The sequence below is a fragment of the Jaculus jaculus genome, chromosome 11 (genome assembly GCF_020740685.1).
Source record: "Jaculus jaculus isolate mJacJac1 chromosome 11, mJacJac1.mat.Y.cur, whole genome shotgun sequence".
Classification (NCBI taxonomy): domain Eukaryota; kingdom Metazoa; phylum Chordata; class Mammalia; order Rodentia; family Dipodidae; genus Jaculus; species Jaculus jaculus.
In genome coordinates, this window is record NC_059112.1 from 111,448,478 (window position 1) to 111,467,396 (window position 18,919).

Sequence of the window (18,919 nt, forward strand, 5' to 3'; positions counted from 1 at the left end):
CGGCTCCGCCCCCCGCCGGAGGGCGGGCTTTAGGTCGGCCGGCGTCGCGCTCGCAGCCGATTGGCCGTCGCGGACGCCTCTCACGACCGACGACGCCATCATTGGCCCGCGGGCCGTCCAGCCCTCTGTAACGGGGCGCGGCCCGCAGAACGACCCGCGCTGCTAGCCGACCAAGGGCCCGGGCGCTACTGCGCGCTACAGCGCCCCCAAAAGGAAGCCCGAGCTTGGCGAGGCGCACGCCGCGCCCACGAATGAAGCGGGGCTAGCCAGACTCACCTTTTCGCCCTCAGCCAGGAAAGAAACCGCGGGCTTGCCCCAGTCTGCCCCTAGGGTCATCGAACCACACCCGTCGGTCTGCCCCCAACACTCGCTGAACCCGCGGGCTGCGCACTGGCCCCGTTGTCTGCCCCTAGCACATTGACATTAAAAGCAGGCACAAAGGACAGCCATTAGATCAAGTATTAGTATGTATTTATGCACAAAAAAACATTTACAAGTTGAACTGGAAATTTAAACAGAAGTTTAACAGCTTTTGTTTATTAAATAACCAAAACACCTTTTATTCCCAAAATTGGTAAAGAATAAATAATATAATTTACATATGATACAAAAAATAATCAGAAGGACGGGCATTCTGCTTTATACATACACTGTATATTTATAGTTTATAAAACAAATTCACATCTCAAGCCGGAAACCTTAGATGATATGGCTTAACGATTATCAAAGCAAACAGCACGGAGTTCTGCTGCTCTAAGCCCCAGCCAGTGATCCCATTAGCCATGAGGATGGGCTGGTGCAGTGCTTCCAAATTGGGAAGAGCTCCCAAGGGTTGAGTTACTGGGAGATCAGGTGAGCTCTGGTGGCTGGGAAAGGTATACTGTGGGCTTTCTTAAAAAAAAAAAAAAAAATACAAAAACAAACCTTTAATCCTCCCCCCAAGGCAGGGTCTCATTTTAGCCTAGACTGACCTGGAACTCACTCTGTAGCTCCAGTATGGCTTGAAACTCATGGTGATCCTTACCTCAGCCTCCTCCTCAGTGCTGGGGTTGAAAGTTCGCACCACTAAGCCCAGCCTTTCCTTTCTTTCCTTAAGACAAAGTGCGGTATTTCCTCAAGAATACTTCACAGACTTGTTTAAATGTCTCCCACCTCGCTTGTTTTCTACCAATTCTAGTAGTGTGGTCTAGTTACAAATGGTATTAAATGGGGCCTCCCTCAGCAGCAAGGCCACAAGGAATGAAAAAGAACAGTGTGGGGAAAGCAGACTGAACGACAGATGAAATGTCCTCAAAGACCCCACTCCCTGAGCAAGTGCCCTGCTCCTACAGGATGTATGAACTTCACCTGGCCTTGAGTGCCTTCCACAGGATGGAATGCTCTCACTGCAAGTTCACAATCAAGAATGCAGGCCAAGCACCAATCTCTTGAAAAGATGAATCAGCAAAAAGACTGAAGGGATTAGGAAAGGTTTTTTTCTAAGAAGCTGATCTCAACACAATCACACCAGGCTTCCACGCATGAAGGAAGGCCACAGGCACAAGAGATGTTACAGCTGCACTAGAAAGGCAAAGGAAGACACACGGTCTGGGAGGCTTTGATGGTGGGTCTTCTGAAATTAGTTTCCTGCTTCTGCATGTTTGATTAAGCCGAGAGGGGTGGCATCCACCAACTCGGCTCTTAACGTGGTGAACAACTGTGTAGCATCTGTCTGTTAGAGGAGTTGAGGAATCCTCTGGAATCCTGTCAGCTTCACTCCGAGAGATGAGTCAGTCCACTATCCCCTGATCTGCCTGCTGCTGGGTGACAATGACTGCACTCTGTGCTCCCTGGAGCAGTCTGCAGGGGGCGGGGTGTTGACATACCAAGAACCCAGATCTCCATAGTTCAGTTCCTTTCAGAGGTCATAGGGTAATGGATGCCAAAAGGTGTCACCTGATAGACATCAGCTGACTGTCAGGCATGGTGTACAAGGCCACAGGATGTGGCAAGCATCCATGCTTACTGTTGCAGGCCTCCCTTCCTGACCCTGGAAGGCAGTTACCCATGGCCCACGCTCAGCCTGGTGTCCTAACCTGTTGCACACCCACGATCTGCATTATCTTCAGCTCAGCACCGCAAGACTCAAAGTGTGAGCGGGGTGGACACACCCTGGCTCCCACACTGCAGTCTATCCCGACAGCAATATGTGCTACTCTTTTCATCCCTCCGGAGCTTTGGGACTTTTGCCAGTCCCCAGGGTCTGTGCTCAGACTGTGTCAGGATCTGGGACTAAAGCTTCCTTAAAGGCAACAGTGCCAGGATGCTGGTACCCAGAGCCACCATCCTATCCACTCCTCTGCTGGAGCCTTCAATCTGTAGGGTTTGCAGCAGCCACTGAGACAAGGAGGTCCAGTGTCTCACCAGAGGCCTTTCCGGCCACTTCTGCACTGAAAAATGGGAGAAGCCAGTGGAAGGCCAGGGCTGGCTATATAGTTTACTGTGCAAGTAGGAGCAGAGAAGTGGAAAGCAAAGACGACACCATATTCAGGGGTCAGAAATAACAGGCCAGTACTACCTGCTAGGTGGAAGTGCACAGTGGAAGGATGATGCAAATGTCACCCGCTGGCCTGGCACCACAGCAGGGCTCCTGGCAGGTGACTATGCTTGGACCAGCTGAGGTCAAAGGAGGTGGAACAAGCCCTCACGTGCAGCATTCTGGGAAAATGGAACACCCGTGGTTGTGACTGCTGGGCACTGTGGCTCCAGCCGGGAGCCACCAGAAGGCCACAAAATGGGTGTGTCCTTCCCCACATCCTGATACTTGAGCCCTACTTGGGTCCAGGAAGAAGACGACAGGCAGCCCAGGGCAAAATATTTTCAAGGGACTAACCAGGCATGGCTAGTTGGGGGGTGCTAATATAGGGAGAGCAGGCTCTGAAGAGGAAGCCTTCCTTGTGAAGGCAGGTCTGTCTCGGACATTAGCTGTAACATGTAAAAAAGTCAAGAACATCACTGGGAAGCCCTATCTGTGGCCAAAGCAGTGGTTGGGGTTAGCCCAGCAGACAAAAGCAATGTCTCAGGTCACCTAGAAGAAAGGGCAGCAAGACAGGAGGAAGCCAGCAAAGCAGGAGCCTTGCTTTTCCTTTTCCGTGTCTTGACTTCTTAAAACACAAAAACCCACCAGCTTTGCAGAGCATAAAATGTCCATGCAACCTGTGTAAGACATGATTTCTTTCCCCCTTACATGCCAGTCAGAACACAACCTCTGCATGGGGGAAGCACTAGGTGAGGGTTAGGAGAGATGGCACTGGTTACACTGCCCTGGAACCTTCTGTGCCTCATGGACAGGTCGTCCAGGAAAGTGTTCAGACTCGACTGTAGATGCCACCAGGCAGGAACATCGTCACAGACAGAGCAGATGGAGTTGGGGGGCATCACAAAGACAGCGGCAGTGGCCGTGGCCTCCCTGCACACAGGAAGCAACAACTGCCAGACCTGTCTTCTGCAGGAAGGAGACCCTGTGGAAGGCCTACCACGTGAATGCACAGGTGCAGTGCCATGCAGGCCGGCACAGCAAGGAAGGACTCGGCATCACAGCAATCTAAGAGTCTCTCCCGGGCTCCTGGGAGGTGAAGGCCCTGTGACCAGTCATGCACAGGGACTGCACATTCTGCCTGGCAGAGATGCCCTGCTCACTGCTGCATCTGGAGACTGGGCTTGTCTTGCTCTACTTTGAAGAGGGGTTCGGGACCCCACCCCATAGCCCTCTGTAGTTTCCAGGATGCCTTCATCATGAAGAACGGTCACTGGGACAGGTCACCAACAGGGGGGCCACCACCACCGTCGAACAGAACTTCCCGGCGGCCAGGCTCACTGATGGAAAGCTCCTGGGCCAGGTCATTGAATCGAGATATGTAGTCGATGCTGTTCTCATTCATCATGCACACCAGCTGGGAATCCACAACCTGTAGGACAGGGACAAGAAGACCAGGTCAGTTGCTCAGTTGTAGGCTGACCTGCCATGCAGAGTGGAAACACCTGGCCTCCAAGACCAGGATGTCAATGGAAGGAACCCAGTACTCTGCAGAATACTTCAGAAATTCTCGGTGGTCTGAACACTGCACATATCCACGGAGAACTCTCAGTCTGGCTACTTGGGTTAGTCTCATGGAGGAGATGGTCCACAGAGGCCAACAGTTACAAGAGATCAAAGAGGACCCTGAAGGAAACTATAGTTTGCCAGGCAGGTGGAGCCAGAGGATAGTCTCCAAGGGATGAGGATCTGACAATGAAGGGGCAATGCACATGAATGTGTGAGAAAAGAAGCACATCAAAAGCAGCCGCAAGCTGACCATGGTGGCCCCTGCCTTTAGTTCTAGTACTCAGGAGGCACAGGTAGGAGGATGACCATGCATTCAAAGCCAGCCTGGACTACAGTGAGTTCTGGGACAGCAGGAGCAAGAATGAGACCCTGCCTCGAAAAAACAAAAAAGACGCCAGGCATGGTGGCTCATGCCTTTAATCCCAGCACTCCAGTGGCAGAGGTAGGAGGATACTGCCCTGAGACTACATAGTGAATCCCAGGCCAGCCTGGGCTAGAGCAAGACCCTACCTTGAAAAAAAACAAAAAAGAAAAAGAGGACTCAGAGAACAAGGAAGACACAGAGGTCAACTGGGAGGAACACAGGGCTGTGCAATCTCAGGTGTTAGGATTATCCGGGGGAAAAGTACATGGACTTGTCAGGCCTCACTGCTTACTGGCTCACCAGGGTGAAAGCCTAATGAGGACAGGGGCTTTTGCTTTGTCCACAGCAACTGTGGCAGTACTGGCCACATGGTGGACCCTGAATGAACATTTACCAGTGAGCTACATGACACAGTACTGCAAGAAGCCTTTGGAGATCCAGGAGCAGACCCTGGCAGAAATGAATCTTACGTTTATTATTATAGAAATCTGAACAAATTAAAACTTGTTCTCACAAAGTAGAGCAAAAGAGAAATAAATGACTGTTGAGTTTGAAGTGCTAATGTAGATTATCTTTATCACACTGCTAAAGCTCAGGAACTATTTGTGGAAGAGGAGGCAGAAAGAACGGAAGAGCCAGGGGACAGGGAGGAGTGCTCTGGCAGGTGGTCTTCCGGACATGAAGCAATAGCTGCGTTCAGCACCTCACAGCAGCTGTCATTACCTGCATAAGACCTGTGCAAGACTGGGGCCACTAACATTCTGGTGTAGATGGAGAAGGAAGTAACAAACCAGAAAGTCATCAAGACGGGCATGGTGGCTCATTCCTATAATCTCAGCACTCAGAAAGCTGATGGAGGAAGATCTTAATGAGTTGGAGGCTAGCTTGGGTACAGAGTGAGTTTCAGGTCAGCCTGGATTATTAGAGTGAGACTGCCTAAAAAAAATAAAAATTAAAACAAGGGTTGGACAGATGGCTTAATGGTTAAAGGCCCTTGCTTGCAAAGCCTGACAACTCAGGCCCAAGTTCAATTCCTAGGTACCCATATAAAGCCAGATGCACAAAGTGGCATGCCATGGTTTGATACAACTCACCATAGCCCATCACATCTCAAGATACACATTAAGGGTCTGATATGTCTCAGCAGTTAAAGGTGCTTGCCTGCAAAGCCTGATGGCCTGGTTTGATTCACTAGTACCCATATAAAGCCAGATTTATAAAAGGAAGCATGTGTCTGCAGTTTGTTTGCAATGGTTCAAGGCCCTGAAGTATCTGTTCTCTTTCTCTCCTCAAAAAAAAAATACACACATACACACACATACACACACACACACACACACACACACACACACACACACACACATATATTTTTAAAAAAAGATCCATATTAGAATACTGAGAAACTGAGGGGTCTGAGTCAAACAGCAGTACTTTCCCTGTTAATGTCTAGTTTTTGGCGTTTTGGTTTTTTGAGCCAAAGCTGGCCTGGCACTCTCTCTGTAGTCTAGGCAGACCCAAATCAATCCTCCTGCCTCAGCCTTCCAAGGACTGGGATTATGGGTATGTACCAACATGCCTGGTGAAAATAGCTGTTTTTATTTTTTAAACCCCTGCTATTCCTTAATTGACAACATGTTCATGGGATAATTACCAAGGCATCAGCATCCCCAGTAAACCAGTTTGGGAGATTCTGCTCCAGGGTCCTCCCCTTGTGGTTATATGTTTTGACAAATCCCTCCCATGGCACCTGTGGCTTTGCGCGTCACACCACAGCTGCCCTCTCCCCTCCCACCAGCACTGCTTCTGCGTGCCTAACTAACCACCCCCAATCCTGAACAATGTGAGGACCCTGGGTGGCTGCAGGGAGACAGCCTAGCCAAGGACAAGAGATGCAGCACAACAGCATTAAGTACCTGCAAGAAAGTGACACTTGCTGTCTCGGCGCAAACACGGGGAAGGTACAGGCAGAGAAGGACAGTGCTATTCTGCAGAACCTGTTTCCCAAGCTCCACTTGGCCACAGCCACAACACAGCACAGGGAGATGCTACTCAAAGGTCCCTGCAGCCAGAGCAGGAGAAGGGATGACACAATGGCTCCTGACCTCCAAATGGCAATGTACCACACACCAGGAAACCAAAGCAGCCAAGGACACACAGCAAGGAAAGGACATGGAGAGATCCAACCACACTCTGTCTGCCTTGGGAGACCTGCCTTTCCACCTTTCCTCCTGGCTTCCCAGCTTCTGAGGCCTTCAGGGACTACCAGCTAACCCAGTGCTGTCAGATCTCAGAGATCAGAGGCCTTGGTGCCTCTCCTGACACCCCCTCCTATTGAGTGATTCTCAAGGCCCACTTGTCTCAGGTGGGACCCTATATCCTCCAGAATGGGATAGGAAGTTAAGTACAGATGCATGCCAACTTACTTCTGCAACATCAGCCAGGGACCTGGACACAAAAGAGTCCCGCGAGTTTCCATCCAACAAGCTGGGGCCAAGCAAGGAAGTGCCACTGTTGGCCCCAACAGTAGTTGGCAACATCTTCCGGCTCTTCTCTGGGGAGATGAAGCTGGCTGCAGAGAAATGGTAGAGTCAGACACAGGGTCCTATGGTCTGGACCTCGATGGCAGCCTGGGTGGGCCCCTTCATTCTCCATCTTTACATCTGTACCAAGGCCATGGACAGCATCACTGTGCTGTGATTGACTTTCTTCCTATTGTCTGACAGTGTTACACAATTTCTGTGGCAAGGCCCTCTGATGGGTACTGAACTGTCTCTTACCTCTTAGGATATGCAGGAGAAATGTGTCTGCACTGTACTTGTGATGACAGAATCACTGGAGGGGAGCTGGCTCCCTCTACTTCCTACTTGTTACAGTCCTCCTGGACCACCAGGCATGACACCCGCTATAGAGGATGATCAAATTTATTACCAGAAATTTTAGAGTCAAAGCCTGAGCTCTGACAGTCCTAAGAAACTAAGCTCAGCTAACTGTTCACAATATAAAAAAATTAAAGAGAAAATTTTTTTTTTTTTTTTTTTTTTTTTGGTTTTTCGAGGTAGGGTCTCACTCTGGTCCAGGCTGACCTGGAATTAACTCTGTAGTCTCAGGGTGGCCTTGAACTCATGGCGATCCTCCTACCTCTGCCTCCCGAGTGCTGGGATTAAAGGCGTGCACCACACGCCCGGCGAGAAAATTCTTAAAATTAGAAAAAAGATTTGTTCACTGTGACCACACTGGGAAAAGGAACTAATAGAGGTCCATCTTCAAGATACTGACATGAGGTACAAGGTATGCTGTGCTATGCAGTCCTGGCCAATGAGTGGTCCTGCCCACATCACTGACCTATCATTGTCTCAGCTCCAGTGTATTACGCAAGGAGGTCTGATTAAGTTTTCAGAAGTGTGAGAGATCTCTTCCTGGGAGATTAGGTTTCTCCTCTGGCTGTCAGTAGCCTTTCTTTCCCCCCTGAGAGAGATTGTGGAGGGGATCTTTCAATTTCTTTGTGCCCACTGTTTTGATAGTCTTATGACACAAGCGTCTTTAAAGTATCTTTTCTAGGACTGGAGAGATGGCTCAGTGGTTAAGATGCTTGCCTGAAAAGCCTAAGGACTCTGGTTCAATTCCCCAGTACCCATGCAAAGCCCGATACACAAAGTGACACATGCATCTAGAGTTCATTTGCAGTGGCAGGAGGCCTTGGCATGACCATTCTCTCTCCCTCTCTCTCCTCCTCTCTGCTTGCAAATAAAAGTATTTTTTAAGTAAATAAATAAAAACAAAGTACCTTTGTTCCTGCCCAGGAAGTTTACAAGTTCACAGAACAGTGTGTGTGTGTGTGTGTGTGTGAGAGAGAGAGAGAGAGAGATATTTGTTTTGTTTTTCAAGGCAGGGACTCGCTCTAGCCCAGGCTCATAGAGTGCTCGGTGATCCTCCTACCTCTACCTTTTGAGTGCTGAAGTTAAACGTGTGAGCCACCACGCCTGGCCAGAACACTTTTTTATGGAGCTGCCTGTCACAATGACGAACCCCACAGGGTCACCACCCTCTAAAAGCTCCAGGGATCACATGTTCAACATGCCAATGGGAATTCTTCCTATGTAAGCAACCTCAGACAGTGTGTACTTTTCTCACATACCACTTCCCTCACATTAACACCCAGACTGAAAGAGTGAACAGGTAGAGGGACGACAGACACACTAGGACTCTCCCATTTGTATTGAAAATATACCACAACACAGCTACAACACCCACGTCAGAATCTCATGATTACAGAAAAGAAGCTGCCTGCATGTTCTATCCTGACCAGGACCTACAGACGGTGGGAGGAGTGGTGCTAGCTGGATGAACTGGAGAGGGCAACAAGAACTATGCTGGTGACTCCAGTGCTCTGTCTCCATTGGGTTGTGGGCTCCCAAAGTCTACAAGCTTGTCATTCTGTGCCATTTCCTATATGTAAGTTATACCTAAAAAGCTAACTCAGAAATATTTGAGAAAAAATAAGCAGCAATCTTAACAGATGCCTGGCCAGAGAACGTTGAGTATAGTATCCTCCATATTCCTCCTTACTGGCCATGGAAAAGAAATCTCTCCTCAGACACTCACCAAATAAACTGCTCAGCGAAGAGTCTGTGGAGTCACTGGGATACCACTGGGGGTCATGAGTGGGAGAGGCAATCCAGTTGGGCTGGGGGCTGCTGGATGGAGAGGGAAGACTCTTGGAGCTGTCGCTGCCATTCAGTTTTGCTGGAGAAAGAGGGACTCCTTCACCTGTCAACCAAAATCCCAGGTCAAAGCAGCTTCCCCAAACTCCCAGAGAGAAAGCAGCAGAGGCAGGGCTATGCACTACTGAATGCAGGAGACCTAGGGCCCCCTGGGTCCGTATCAGAGAGAGAACAGTTTGCAGATCAGGACCTCAGGGCTTTCATGGAGCTTCATGCTACAGGGAGGACATGACACAGAATACAATGCCACAGGACCCATCCCTGGCAAAGCCAGGTCCTGTGCCCAGAGTGCCATGCAAACCATCTCCAAAGTACTTGTACCAGCCCTGTTGGTTACACATTGTTCCAAATCTGCTGCTGTGAAAAATAAAGCTCAAATACAACAGAAGCCTATTCAAGGCTATAATAAAAGGCTGCAAATTCAGGTCTGTCCAACAGGAGTTCACAGCCTGAGTCATCAGCAAGCAAGAGCCACACTACTGCCACTATGAGCACAATCACAGTGAATTGGGCAAAGCCTTGGTGGCAATCTATACAGCTATTTCCCAAGTGCTGCAAGCCTGCTAGCTACAGAAGTGGTCCCCAGACTACAAAGGTCCTTGTGAGCCAACCTGCTCTTATCTCAGGCTCTGGTCAATCCAGCCAGAACACTGGCAGGCCCCCCTTTTGGTGGGAGATAGTCAAGGCTCAAAAATGACAACTCTACTGGAACTTTCCTGGAGCAGCTGACATATACTCAGGCAAATCAGGTCCCCTTAGGACAAGTCTGTTTGCCCCATCCTGTTGTAAACCTGGTTGCAGGAAGGGTATACAAGCCACCAGCACTTACTGTATTGGCCAGAGCTAATGGCAATCTCAATGATGGAGTCACTGATCTGCGTGGCAGGTTCTCCTTGTGAGAGCACATCTTCAGGTGGGCCAGGCAGGGATATGTCCAGCAGTGCGGAAACATTGGGTGGGGACAGCCGGGTGCTGGAGCTCTCTGATGAGGGTAAAGGTGTCGAAAGGCCATTTTGGAGAGGTGGTTTGGGGGGCTCGGGTAAGGAGAGCACAGATGACCCCTGCCAAGAAGGTGACAAACACTGTTCAGATACCAAGTGCCAATGAGCACCTGAAACAATGAGCAGAGCCCATTTCCAGCTCAGCAGCAACAAGGGACATGAGAGCCCTCCACTAAGTCCAAGGAAGGAACATACTCAGGGAGCCACTTCTCCAGAAGAAAGCCAGGCCAAAGGCTTTCACTGGTGGCAGCCCAGTGGACAGCAATGCCGAGAGAATCAGCAGCTGACAGCCTCTTGTTGTCTATCCCAGAAAGAACCTGGCTGAGAGAAGCTGCAGCCAGGGAGGGCAGATTCGCTCATTCAACAGGCAGGTGGGGCGGATAACAAAGGCAACGAGCCACACGGTGCACGTGCCTGAGGAGGGTGGACACTGCAGCTGCAAAGCGCACTCTACCTGAAAATTATCTGCTACTGGCTCCTGCTCTGCTCTTGGTGGCATGCTGATAAATGGGTCACTTGTGCCCTGGAAGAAATGCAGGAAGGCCAGTGAGTGGACCACACACAGTAAGCTGGAATGATGTTGAAGCACTCATCTGGCTAAGTGCCACAGTAAAGCTGTTCTCAGTTGCCCTGACCTTCTCACAGGCAGAGGTTCAGAAACAAACTATGTTCTAGGCTAGAAATGTCAGTCAGTCATTTTGTATACAGTGTGGACTCTGCACTTAAAATCTTTTACTACAGCTGGGCGTGGTGGCACACACCTTTAATCCCAGCACTTGGGAGGCAGAGGTAGGAGGATCAAGGCTACCCTGAGACTACATAATGAGTTCCAGGTCAGCCTGGGCTAGAGTGAGACCCTACCCCAAGGGGGGAAAAATCTTTTATTGCTTCCAAGAGTGAACTCAAGGCTAAGTAAAAGATGCTTTATAATCTCAGGACCTGGAATCTCGCGAGCCAGCCCACCTATCCTCCTCTCAGGCAGGTGAAGAATCCAGAGCACTTGAGCAGAGTGGTCAAGGCCAGAGCATTCTCCATCCAGGTGCACAAAGAACTCAGTGATAACTGAGCAGGATTCATGGGCTATTATCAGTTACTAAGCTGTGGTTCACACCTACACCACCATGCAGCTCATAGGTCTGGATTCTTCAGTGTCACAACATGAGCATGTCCCCTCACCTCTTCCACTCTGAGCTCCATGTACATGTTCATACCTTGGCCTTGCTACAGTATAACCCTGGCACCAGAAGCATCCCCAGAAATCAGTAAATGTACTCACCCCTACAACAGGTATGGGGTCTCCATTTTGGTGGGGTCCAGTGGCATCTTGCCCAGAGATGGTAGTTACCTCCTCTGAAGCCAATGGAGAGATGCCAGAGGAGCCCAAAGTAGTCGCCTCTTCTGAAGACAGTGGAGAGATGCCAGATGAGCTATCCGTGTCCAAAACTGGCAAGGGACTTCCAGGAATGATACCAGCACTTTGAGCTGCTAAGTCGATGGCACCTGGTAACAGTAGTGATATGTCAAACCGATGCTCCATGACAACTCATGCTATGTGGCCAGAGAGCTCAGAAACAGTATCAGCCTCACATCCTACTCCAGTGACAAGCCAAAGAACCTGACAGTATCTTTGGGAGGTAATGAGACATTACAAAGACTTTGACAAAAAGTCACTCAGGAGCCTCACACAGTGATCATCACTGTGCAGGTAAGACTTACTGGCCAGGTGACTGGTGGTCTGGGACGGGAGGACCTTGGGTACAATTGGTCGAGACAGAGCTGCTTTGGTCAACGAAGACTGGATGGGCCGGAACCAGCCTCTTCCTGTGAGGAAGAAACAAAGGCAGCCATGCAGCCTTCTCGTTTAGGCCCTACAGTATATGATAGGACTGTGGAGGGTTTCCTTCAGACACAGCTGGGGTTGTAGGCAAGCCACTCAACACTCCCAAAACTTGCTAATCTTGGGATTCAGATGTCATACTGCAAGGAATCCAGCAGACAGGGGAGCTCTAGAGTCTGCCATGATGGTACCACTGTCTCCCAGCAGCTAATGAACAGCTGCAATTAACACTGGACTTCCTGAGAAGTGGCCCTTTCAGGGCAACAAGCCCCCCTCCCCACACCCCATGAGGTACAGACTCCTGGAAGCAGCCAGTGCATTAGACTTTGGGTTAAAATAAAAAGTCTGCTACCACAACTGAGTTTCCTCCTGCTAGGTGTTCTGCGTTGAAAACTAAGCATGAGAAAAGCAACCGGCAGCATGTGGTCTTGCAAGTACATGTGAAATGTGAACCTCAGGAAGACTGGCGAGGGCCGAAACAGCTCAGTGGCAGAACACTTGCCCTCCGTGTGCAAGTTCCTGAATATGAGCCCCAGAACCATGAGACGGAAAAAATACGAAGATTGGTCAAGTCAAATAGCCAAATATGTGTCTCACTAAAACTCACACTTTCTGAGGCTTATTTTAAAGAACCAGGGCCTAAGTTTATGTAGAATAGTGTGATCTCTACAACTCAATAACTGTCTACTTCATGAAGTACCTGACGTGACTCCATGGACAGAAGGTGAAGAGTACTGCACTGAACTGAGCTCAGTGTTGTGGCCAAGGGAAGACAACAGAGCCAAGCTCTGAGGCTACAGTCACCTGGCAAAGCCTTGCTCACTGCTGCCGCTGGACCCATCACAGAGGGCATCTTATTTGCTAGTCAGAATGGACACAGGCATGCTAGGAATGTGAAATGGCCATGAAACCAACATCTACAGTCACAAGGCAAAACAAACTCAGGTAAGGAGGGAAAGCTAGCCCAAGGATGCCTGGACTTACCAGCTATGGGAGAGTTAGACAAGATGGAGAAGGAGCACACATTGTGGGACTGGTTTTCAGACGGTCTAGGGAGTAGTGTTCTCTGTAAGGAGAAAATGCAAAGGAGTCAAGGTCAATGATTCCAGAACCGAAACCAATCATTCCAGAAAGTGGGTGAGAAGGAATACTCCAGAAGAGGGAACCAAGCTAGAATCAACAACATAAGTATGCCTGGGTCAGTCTGACCTATTCTACTCTGTGGGCCCCAGAACACTGGGACCTTTCTGAAAGGAGTCCCGAGAATCAGCTCTTTTCCAGAGAAAATTTGAAGAACATCAAAACGTTCTCATTCAAAACCACAGTGTTCTTCGGGACTTGACTGGGGACATGCACAGGTTCATTGCCATGGGGTAGACTGAGAGGGCCCAATGCTGGGCATCCTGGTGGGCAGAATGCAGAAAATGAGGGGATTGCTTGTGATAAGAAGTAATGAGAGGCAAAAGATACTCCTTCCAAGGTCTTCTGTATGTGAACAGTGAAATCCTGGTGTGCTTGGGGTAGCTTGAAACCTGTCTTCGTCTGAATGCTCCAAAGGGAGCTGAGTTCAATAGAACCCTGAGGGGAGGTGCTACAAAAGACAGAAGTGGGATCTATTCTTTAACACTCTCGATGCCCACCTTGCCTCATCAAAAGGCTGATGCAATGACATACCGAGAAGAAAGAGACTGTAAGGATAACACCCTAAATTGCACTTTAAGTACATTAGCTTTATGGGATGGGAAATATATATATATATAAGCCATTTTACATAATTAAAGACAACAGGGTGGGTTTGGACCATATAGTTTATTCTTATACTCTGGACTCAATGGCGATGGACCCTGCACATGGCCAGGAAGTGCTCCCCTACCTCTAGGGCAAAGGAATAAATAAACTGAAGTTAAATACACTAAGGGACTATGACCAAAACAAAACAAAAAAATGTGTATTTTTCCTGGGACTACTCATGTAGCGCTCTTTCTTTTGTGTGTGTGTGTGGTTTTGTTTGTTTGTTTGTTTGTTTTTGAGGTAGGGTCTCACTCTGGACCAGGCTGACCTGGAATTCACTATGTAGTTTCAGGGTGGCCTCAAACTCATGGTGATCCTCCTACCTCTTCCTCCTGAGTGCTGGGATTAAAGGTGTGTGCACCACGCCCGGCTTATGTATTTGGTTTTTTTGAGGTAGACCAGGCTGTGTAGGCTATGTAGTTCCAAGCTGGCCTAAAACTCACAGCAATCCTCCTACCTCTACTTCCCAAGTGCTAGGATTAAAGGTGTGTGCATAACACCTACCTTATTTTTATTTTTTTATATTTTATTTTTATTGAGAGAGAGAGAGAGAGAGAGAGAGAGCGCGAGCGAGCGCCAGGGCCTCTAGCCGCTGCAAATGAACTCCAGACACACGCTCCCCCTTGTGCATCAGCTTACGTAGGTCCTGGGGAATCGAACCTGGGTTCATTGGCTTTGAAGGCAAGTGCTTTAACTGCTAAGCCATCTCTCCAGCCCATTCTTTTTATTTTTTGACAGAATCTCTATAGTTCAGGCTGAGGTTGATCTCCTGAAAATGCTCCTGCCTGAGCTTCATGAGTTCTACTAGATTCTAGTTGTGAGCCACCATGCTCAGGGCACTTCTCATTTTTTTTTTTTTTTTTTTTAAATTTTTTTTTTAATTTTTATTTATTTATTTGAGAGCGACAGACACAGAGAGAAAGACAGATAGAGGCAGAGAGAGAGAATGGGCGCGCCAGGGCTTCCAGCCTCTGCAAACGAACTCCAGACGCGTGCGCCCCCTTGTGCATCTGGCTAACGTGGGACCTGGGGAACCGAGCCTCGAACCGGGGTCCTTAGGCTTCACAGGCAAGTGCTTAACCGCTACGCCATCTCTCCAGCCCACTTCTCATTTTTTGATAAACTAGTCTTAACAGAAAGAGCCGGGTGTGGTGGCGCACGCCTTTAATCCCAGCACTCAGGAGGCAGAGGTAGGAGGATCACTGTGATTTTGAGGCCAACCTGAGACTACATAGTGTAGCCTGAGCTACAGTGAGACCTTAACTCAAAAAACAAACAAATGCCGGGCGTGGTGGCACAGGCCTTTAATCCCAGCACTCGGGAGGCAGAGGTGGGAGGATCGCAGTGAGTTCAAGGCCACCCTGAGACTACAGAGTTAAGTCCAGGTCAGCCTGGACCAGAGACCCTAACTCAAAAAACCAAAAAAAAATAAAATAAAATAAACCCAACAATAAAACCTGGCTCACTAATCTCTCCCAAAAATATACATTTACAAATTTTAGGGTCGTAATTCTTTGCAATGTGCAGACTCATTTCCCTGTCTTTCTGAAATATCATGGTCTTCTTCCTTGGTGCTTCTAGCAGCCTGGCTGCACCATGGTTTGTAGAAGGCATCTGTGGGTTTCCCATCACTTACCAGACCCTCCCTCCGCCAGGCCAAGCCCTTGCCTCTTGAATGAATGTGCAATTGCCCATGTGCCATCAGCCCTTAGCAGAACTCAGTCTGGATGCTCCTGGGTCCCAGAACCCCAGAATTTTCTGCAAGCAATTTTCAATACTAATCAAACGATCTTTACTTACGGGTACCATTAAATACTAGTTTTACCAGACGTGGTGGTACACACCTTTAATCCCAACACTCAGGAGACAGAGATAGGAGGACTGCCGTGAGTTTGTGGCCACTCTGAGACTACATCGTGTATTCCAGGTCAGCCTGGGCTAGAGTGAAATGACACTCTACCACGAAAAACCAATAAATAAATGAATAAATAAATCCAGTCTTTATTTTTATTCTTCCTATTAATCAAAAGAATGGGACAAGGATTTCCTCAATTCTACATTCTGAAAACTAAAAATATGATAGAACATTGATTCCTGGCCAGCTTAGCTGGTGGGGGGTTGAGGACAGAGACCAGATAGGACAGACACCAGCAATATTCCCTCACCTGGACCACCAGAGGCTTGCGCAGGTGCCGTTTCCGCAACTTTTTGGGCTTTGGTGAGAAAAAGTCCGACTGCATCTATGAGAGAAAAGATGGGAGCCCTGGGGATAAGCCCTCCATCTTCTTGACACACCAGGGCCACACCAACTGACCACTCCCTGCACTCACACTGATAGAATCCAAGTGCTGTCGGAAAGTCAGCTCCGCTTCCTTACTGGGAGAAAAGAGCTTCCCATGTCTGCTGTTGGGTGGCAAAGTTGTTGGGACAGCAAAGAGGCCACCATCTGAGTCACCACTTCCTGTGCTGGAGGGAGCAGCCACCAAAAGGGGCCTCGGGGGGTTTCTCAAACCTAAAACAGAAAACCCAGAAATAGAAGGATAGAATGACTCTTAAGGGCTCAGCTGTTTATCGGAGTAGGTGCTGCTGCAAAGCACCTTCACAGTTCATGGCTGGGTGGTGCGCGGTACAGATATCAGGGGCGCAGGCCCCTGGGCCTCTAAGGCAGTAGAGGAAATACAAGCTGCCAGCTGGCCCCATCAGCATACAAAAGCCTTCAACTGCAGGAACCAGAGGCTCAGGCCTGCCTCCTGTGGCAGCGTCTGGAGAACAGAAGAAAGAAGCAGGAACAGAAAACCAAATGCAAGAGATTGTGCCCCTGGTATAACACTGCCCTGAGCACCTCACAGGCCACTGGCAGGACTCCCAAACAAATAGCATTTAGTGGGCAAGCCACTCTCAAAGCAGGAAGTCAGAGAAATCATAAAGCCAACTGTACTCCCTGAACAGAAAATAATCTTAGAGAACTATTAACCCATTAGGAAACAATGTTTAGCCAAACTGCTCTACCTTTGGTATAGTCATGTAGGCCTCTCAGTCTTGCCTAGTAGGAGGTGGCCTCCTTCAGGACAAAGGCAGACATCCACTATGATACCTGGGACAAAATATTTCTTGCCAAGGTGAGAGGTGGCCTTAGGGGCACAGGGCAGAGCAGGAGCACTCTGGTCCTTACTTAGTACTAGCTGCCCTTGCTTCCCTGGCCACTTGTATTCTAGTAATAATTTAGTCTTGCGAAGAGCTGTCTGGCCCACAACTGTCCTGAAGACAGGCCACAGCTCCAGGGTGACCAGTGAAGGCACATGGGGAAAGCTATAGAGAACTCTGAGCTTCTTGTCTACCCTAAAACTCACCACTCTAATAGTGAGCATATTTCATTATAAAAATACTCAAGGTGCAAAGCAAGCAAAACTGACACCAAAGGAAGTAAATCATGCCTACCTTGAGGTTTTATATACCCCATGACAGGTTATCTAGGGGTGTAGGTGATAGCTCAGTGGTAGAACACTTGCCTAGCATACATGATGCCCTGGGTTCCACAACTCTCTGGTACAAATGAAGTATACACTGACAAACATGTTAAACTGCAGGTGTGTACCTTAATGGAAGATTATTTTATTCTAATGTTCTGGATGCAAAGAAAAACAGTTGCCCCAGGTAAGAACCAATCCATCTCAGAGGCTTTAAACCACTGACTCAGTATGTTACAGAGGCTTCTGCTGCTGGCCACATGATACAAGAGCCCAAAGTGACCAGAGCAGTAAAGGCCACTCAACCCTCTGCTTCTCACATGACCAGGGCTTTGATGACAGGTCAGTAGTGGCCACTCTCCCCTGAGCGAGGTGATTCTGTGCCTCCACCCCACCCGCTAAACCTGAGCAACTGGACAGCAGGGCCATGAAGTTAGCTCCAGCACAGCTCTGAAGCCTGTGAAGACATCCCAAGCCTTACCTGGAGAACAAGGTACAGAGCCAGGTGGGAAGGTCTTGTTGCCACGGAGGGCAGCTTGGTTGCGAGGGCAGCGAGGGCTCCGAGAGCTGATGGTCACCACCTTTCCTGGAGGTGTCGTGGACTGCTCCTCCTGGATGGGCCTCACTGAGGCTGAGGATGCTGTGTTTGCTTCCAGAGCCTGGACAGACAGACACCAGCCATGAAATGCAGACTCAGTGTAAGAAACATGTCTCTAATATAAGCACCTGGTGATATGAGAACAACTGCAAGAACAAAGACCACTGTGCTAAGCTCACAGCTGATTACCACAGTGGAAAATGTCAGGGGTCAAGGACACCTGATATGTCCCAGAGTCACTTGGCAGACTGCGAATTTTAGATTTTGGTATTTTCCTGTTCTTAAATTTATTTGCATGTATGGGCATATGTATATGCATACCAGGGTCTCTTGCCACAGATGAGCATTGGCCTGGCTTTCCATGGGGTGGGAAGGAAACCCACCTAGACTGGCAGGCTTGCAAACAAGTGCCTTTAACCTCTGAGTCAACTCCCCAGTCCTTAATATTTTGAGACAATAAAATTGTTTCTGTTTTATTTTTGAGAGGACAGACAGAAGCAGAGAGAAAGAAAGTGAGAGACACAGAGAGGGTGCCAGAGCCTCCAGCCACTGCAAACAAACTTCAGACATATATGCCACCTTGTGCATCTGGCTTACATGGGTAATAGGGAACTGAACCTGGGTTCTTAGGCTCCTCAGGCAAGCACCTTAATTGTTAAGCCCTCTCTCTATCCCAAAAGACAATAAAACTGTAACCCTGGCTGGCCTAGACCTAAGAAGCCTAGTCTGGTCTCAAAATCCTAGTGATCTTCCTATCTCAGCATCCAGAAGGTTGGGATGACAGCAGTTATTCACCACACCTGGCTAGCTCAACGCTATTTTTTTTTTTTTTTGAGGCAAACCCAACAGACTGGCCTTTTAAATTTTTTATTTTATTCTTAATTTTTTTTGGGGGGGTAAGAGGCAGAGAGAGAGAATGGGTGTGCCAAGGCCTTTCAGCTGCTGTGGATGAACTCAGAAGCGTGCGTCCCCTTGTGGGCATGTGCAATACTGCACACTTGCGTCACTTGCATCCGGCTCCATGGGATCTGGAGGATTCGAACAGGAATCCCTAGA

The 18,919-nt window shown here is 48.8% G+C and overlaps 1 protein-coding gene across 3 annotated transcripts in view; it reads right to left on the reverse strand.

The window, feature by feature from the left end:
- Positions 1-517: 517 nt before the first annotated feature.
- The window catches only part of Cramp1 (cramped chromatin regulator homolog 1), a 55,825-nt gene continuing 37,423 nt past the window's right edge, over positions 518-18,919 (reverse strand). For all 3 annotated transcript variants that reach the window (XM_045161417.1, XM_045161418.1, XM_004652158.2), the window contains 11 exons: positions 17,747-17,924; positions 16,129-16,310; positions 15,964-16,038; positions 12,992-13,073; positions 11,887-11,991; positions 11,447-11,670; positions 10,625-10,693; positions 9,999-10,230; positions 9,051-9,215; positions 6,872-7,017; positions 518-3,947 (listed from right to left, as the gene is read on the reverse strand). In XM_045161417.1, the coding sequence (XP_045017352.1) occupies positions 3,786-3,947; positions 6,872-7,017; positions 9,051-9,215; positions 9,999-10,230; positions 10,625-10,693; positions 11,447-11,670; positions 11,887-11,991; positions 12,992-13,073; positions 15,964-16,038; positions 16,129-16,310; positions 17,747-17,924 (1,620 nt within the window). In that variant the 3' untranslated portion in view covers positions 518-3,785. The remainder of the gene's footprint in view (positions 3,948-6,871; positions 7,018-9,050; positions 9,216-9,998; positions 10,231-10,624; positions 10,694-11,446; positions 11,671-11,886; positions 11,992-12,991; positions 13,074-15,963; positions 16,039-16,128; positions 16,311-17,746; positions 17,925-18,919) is intronic.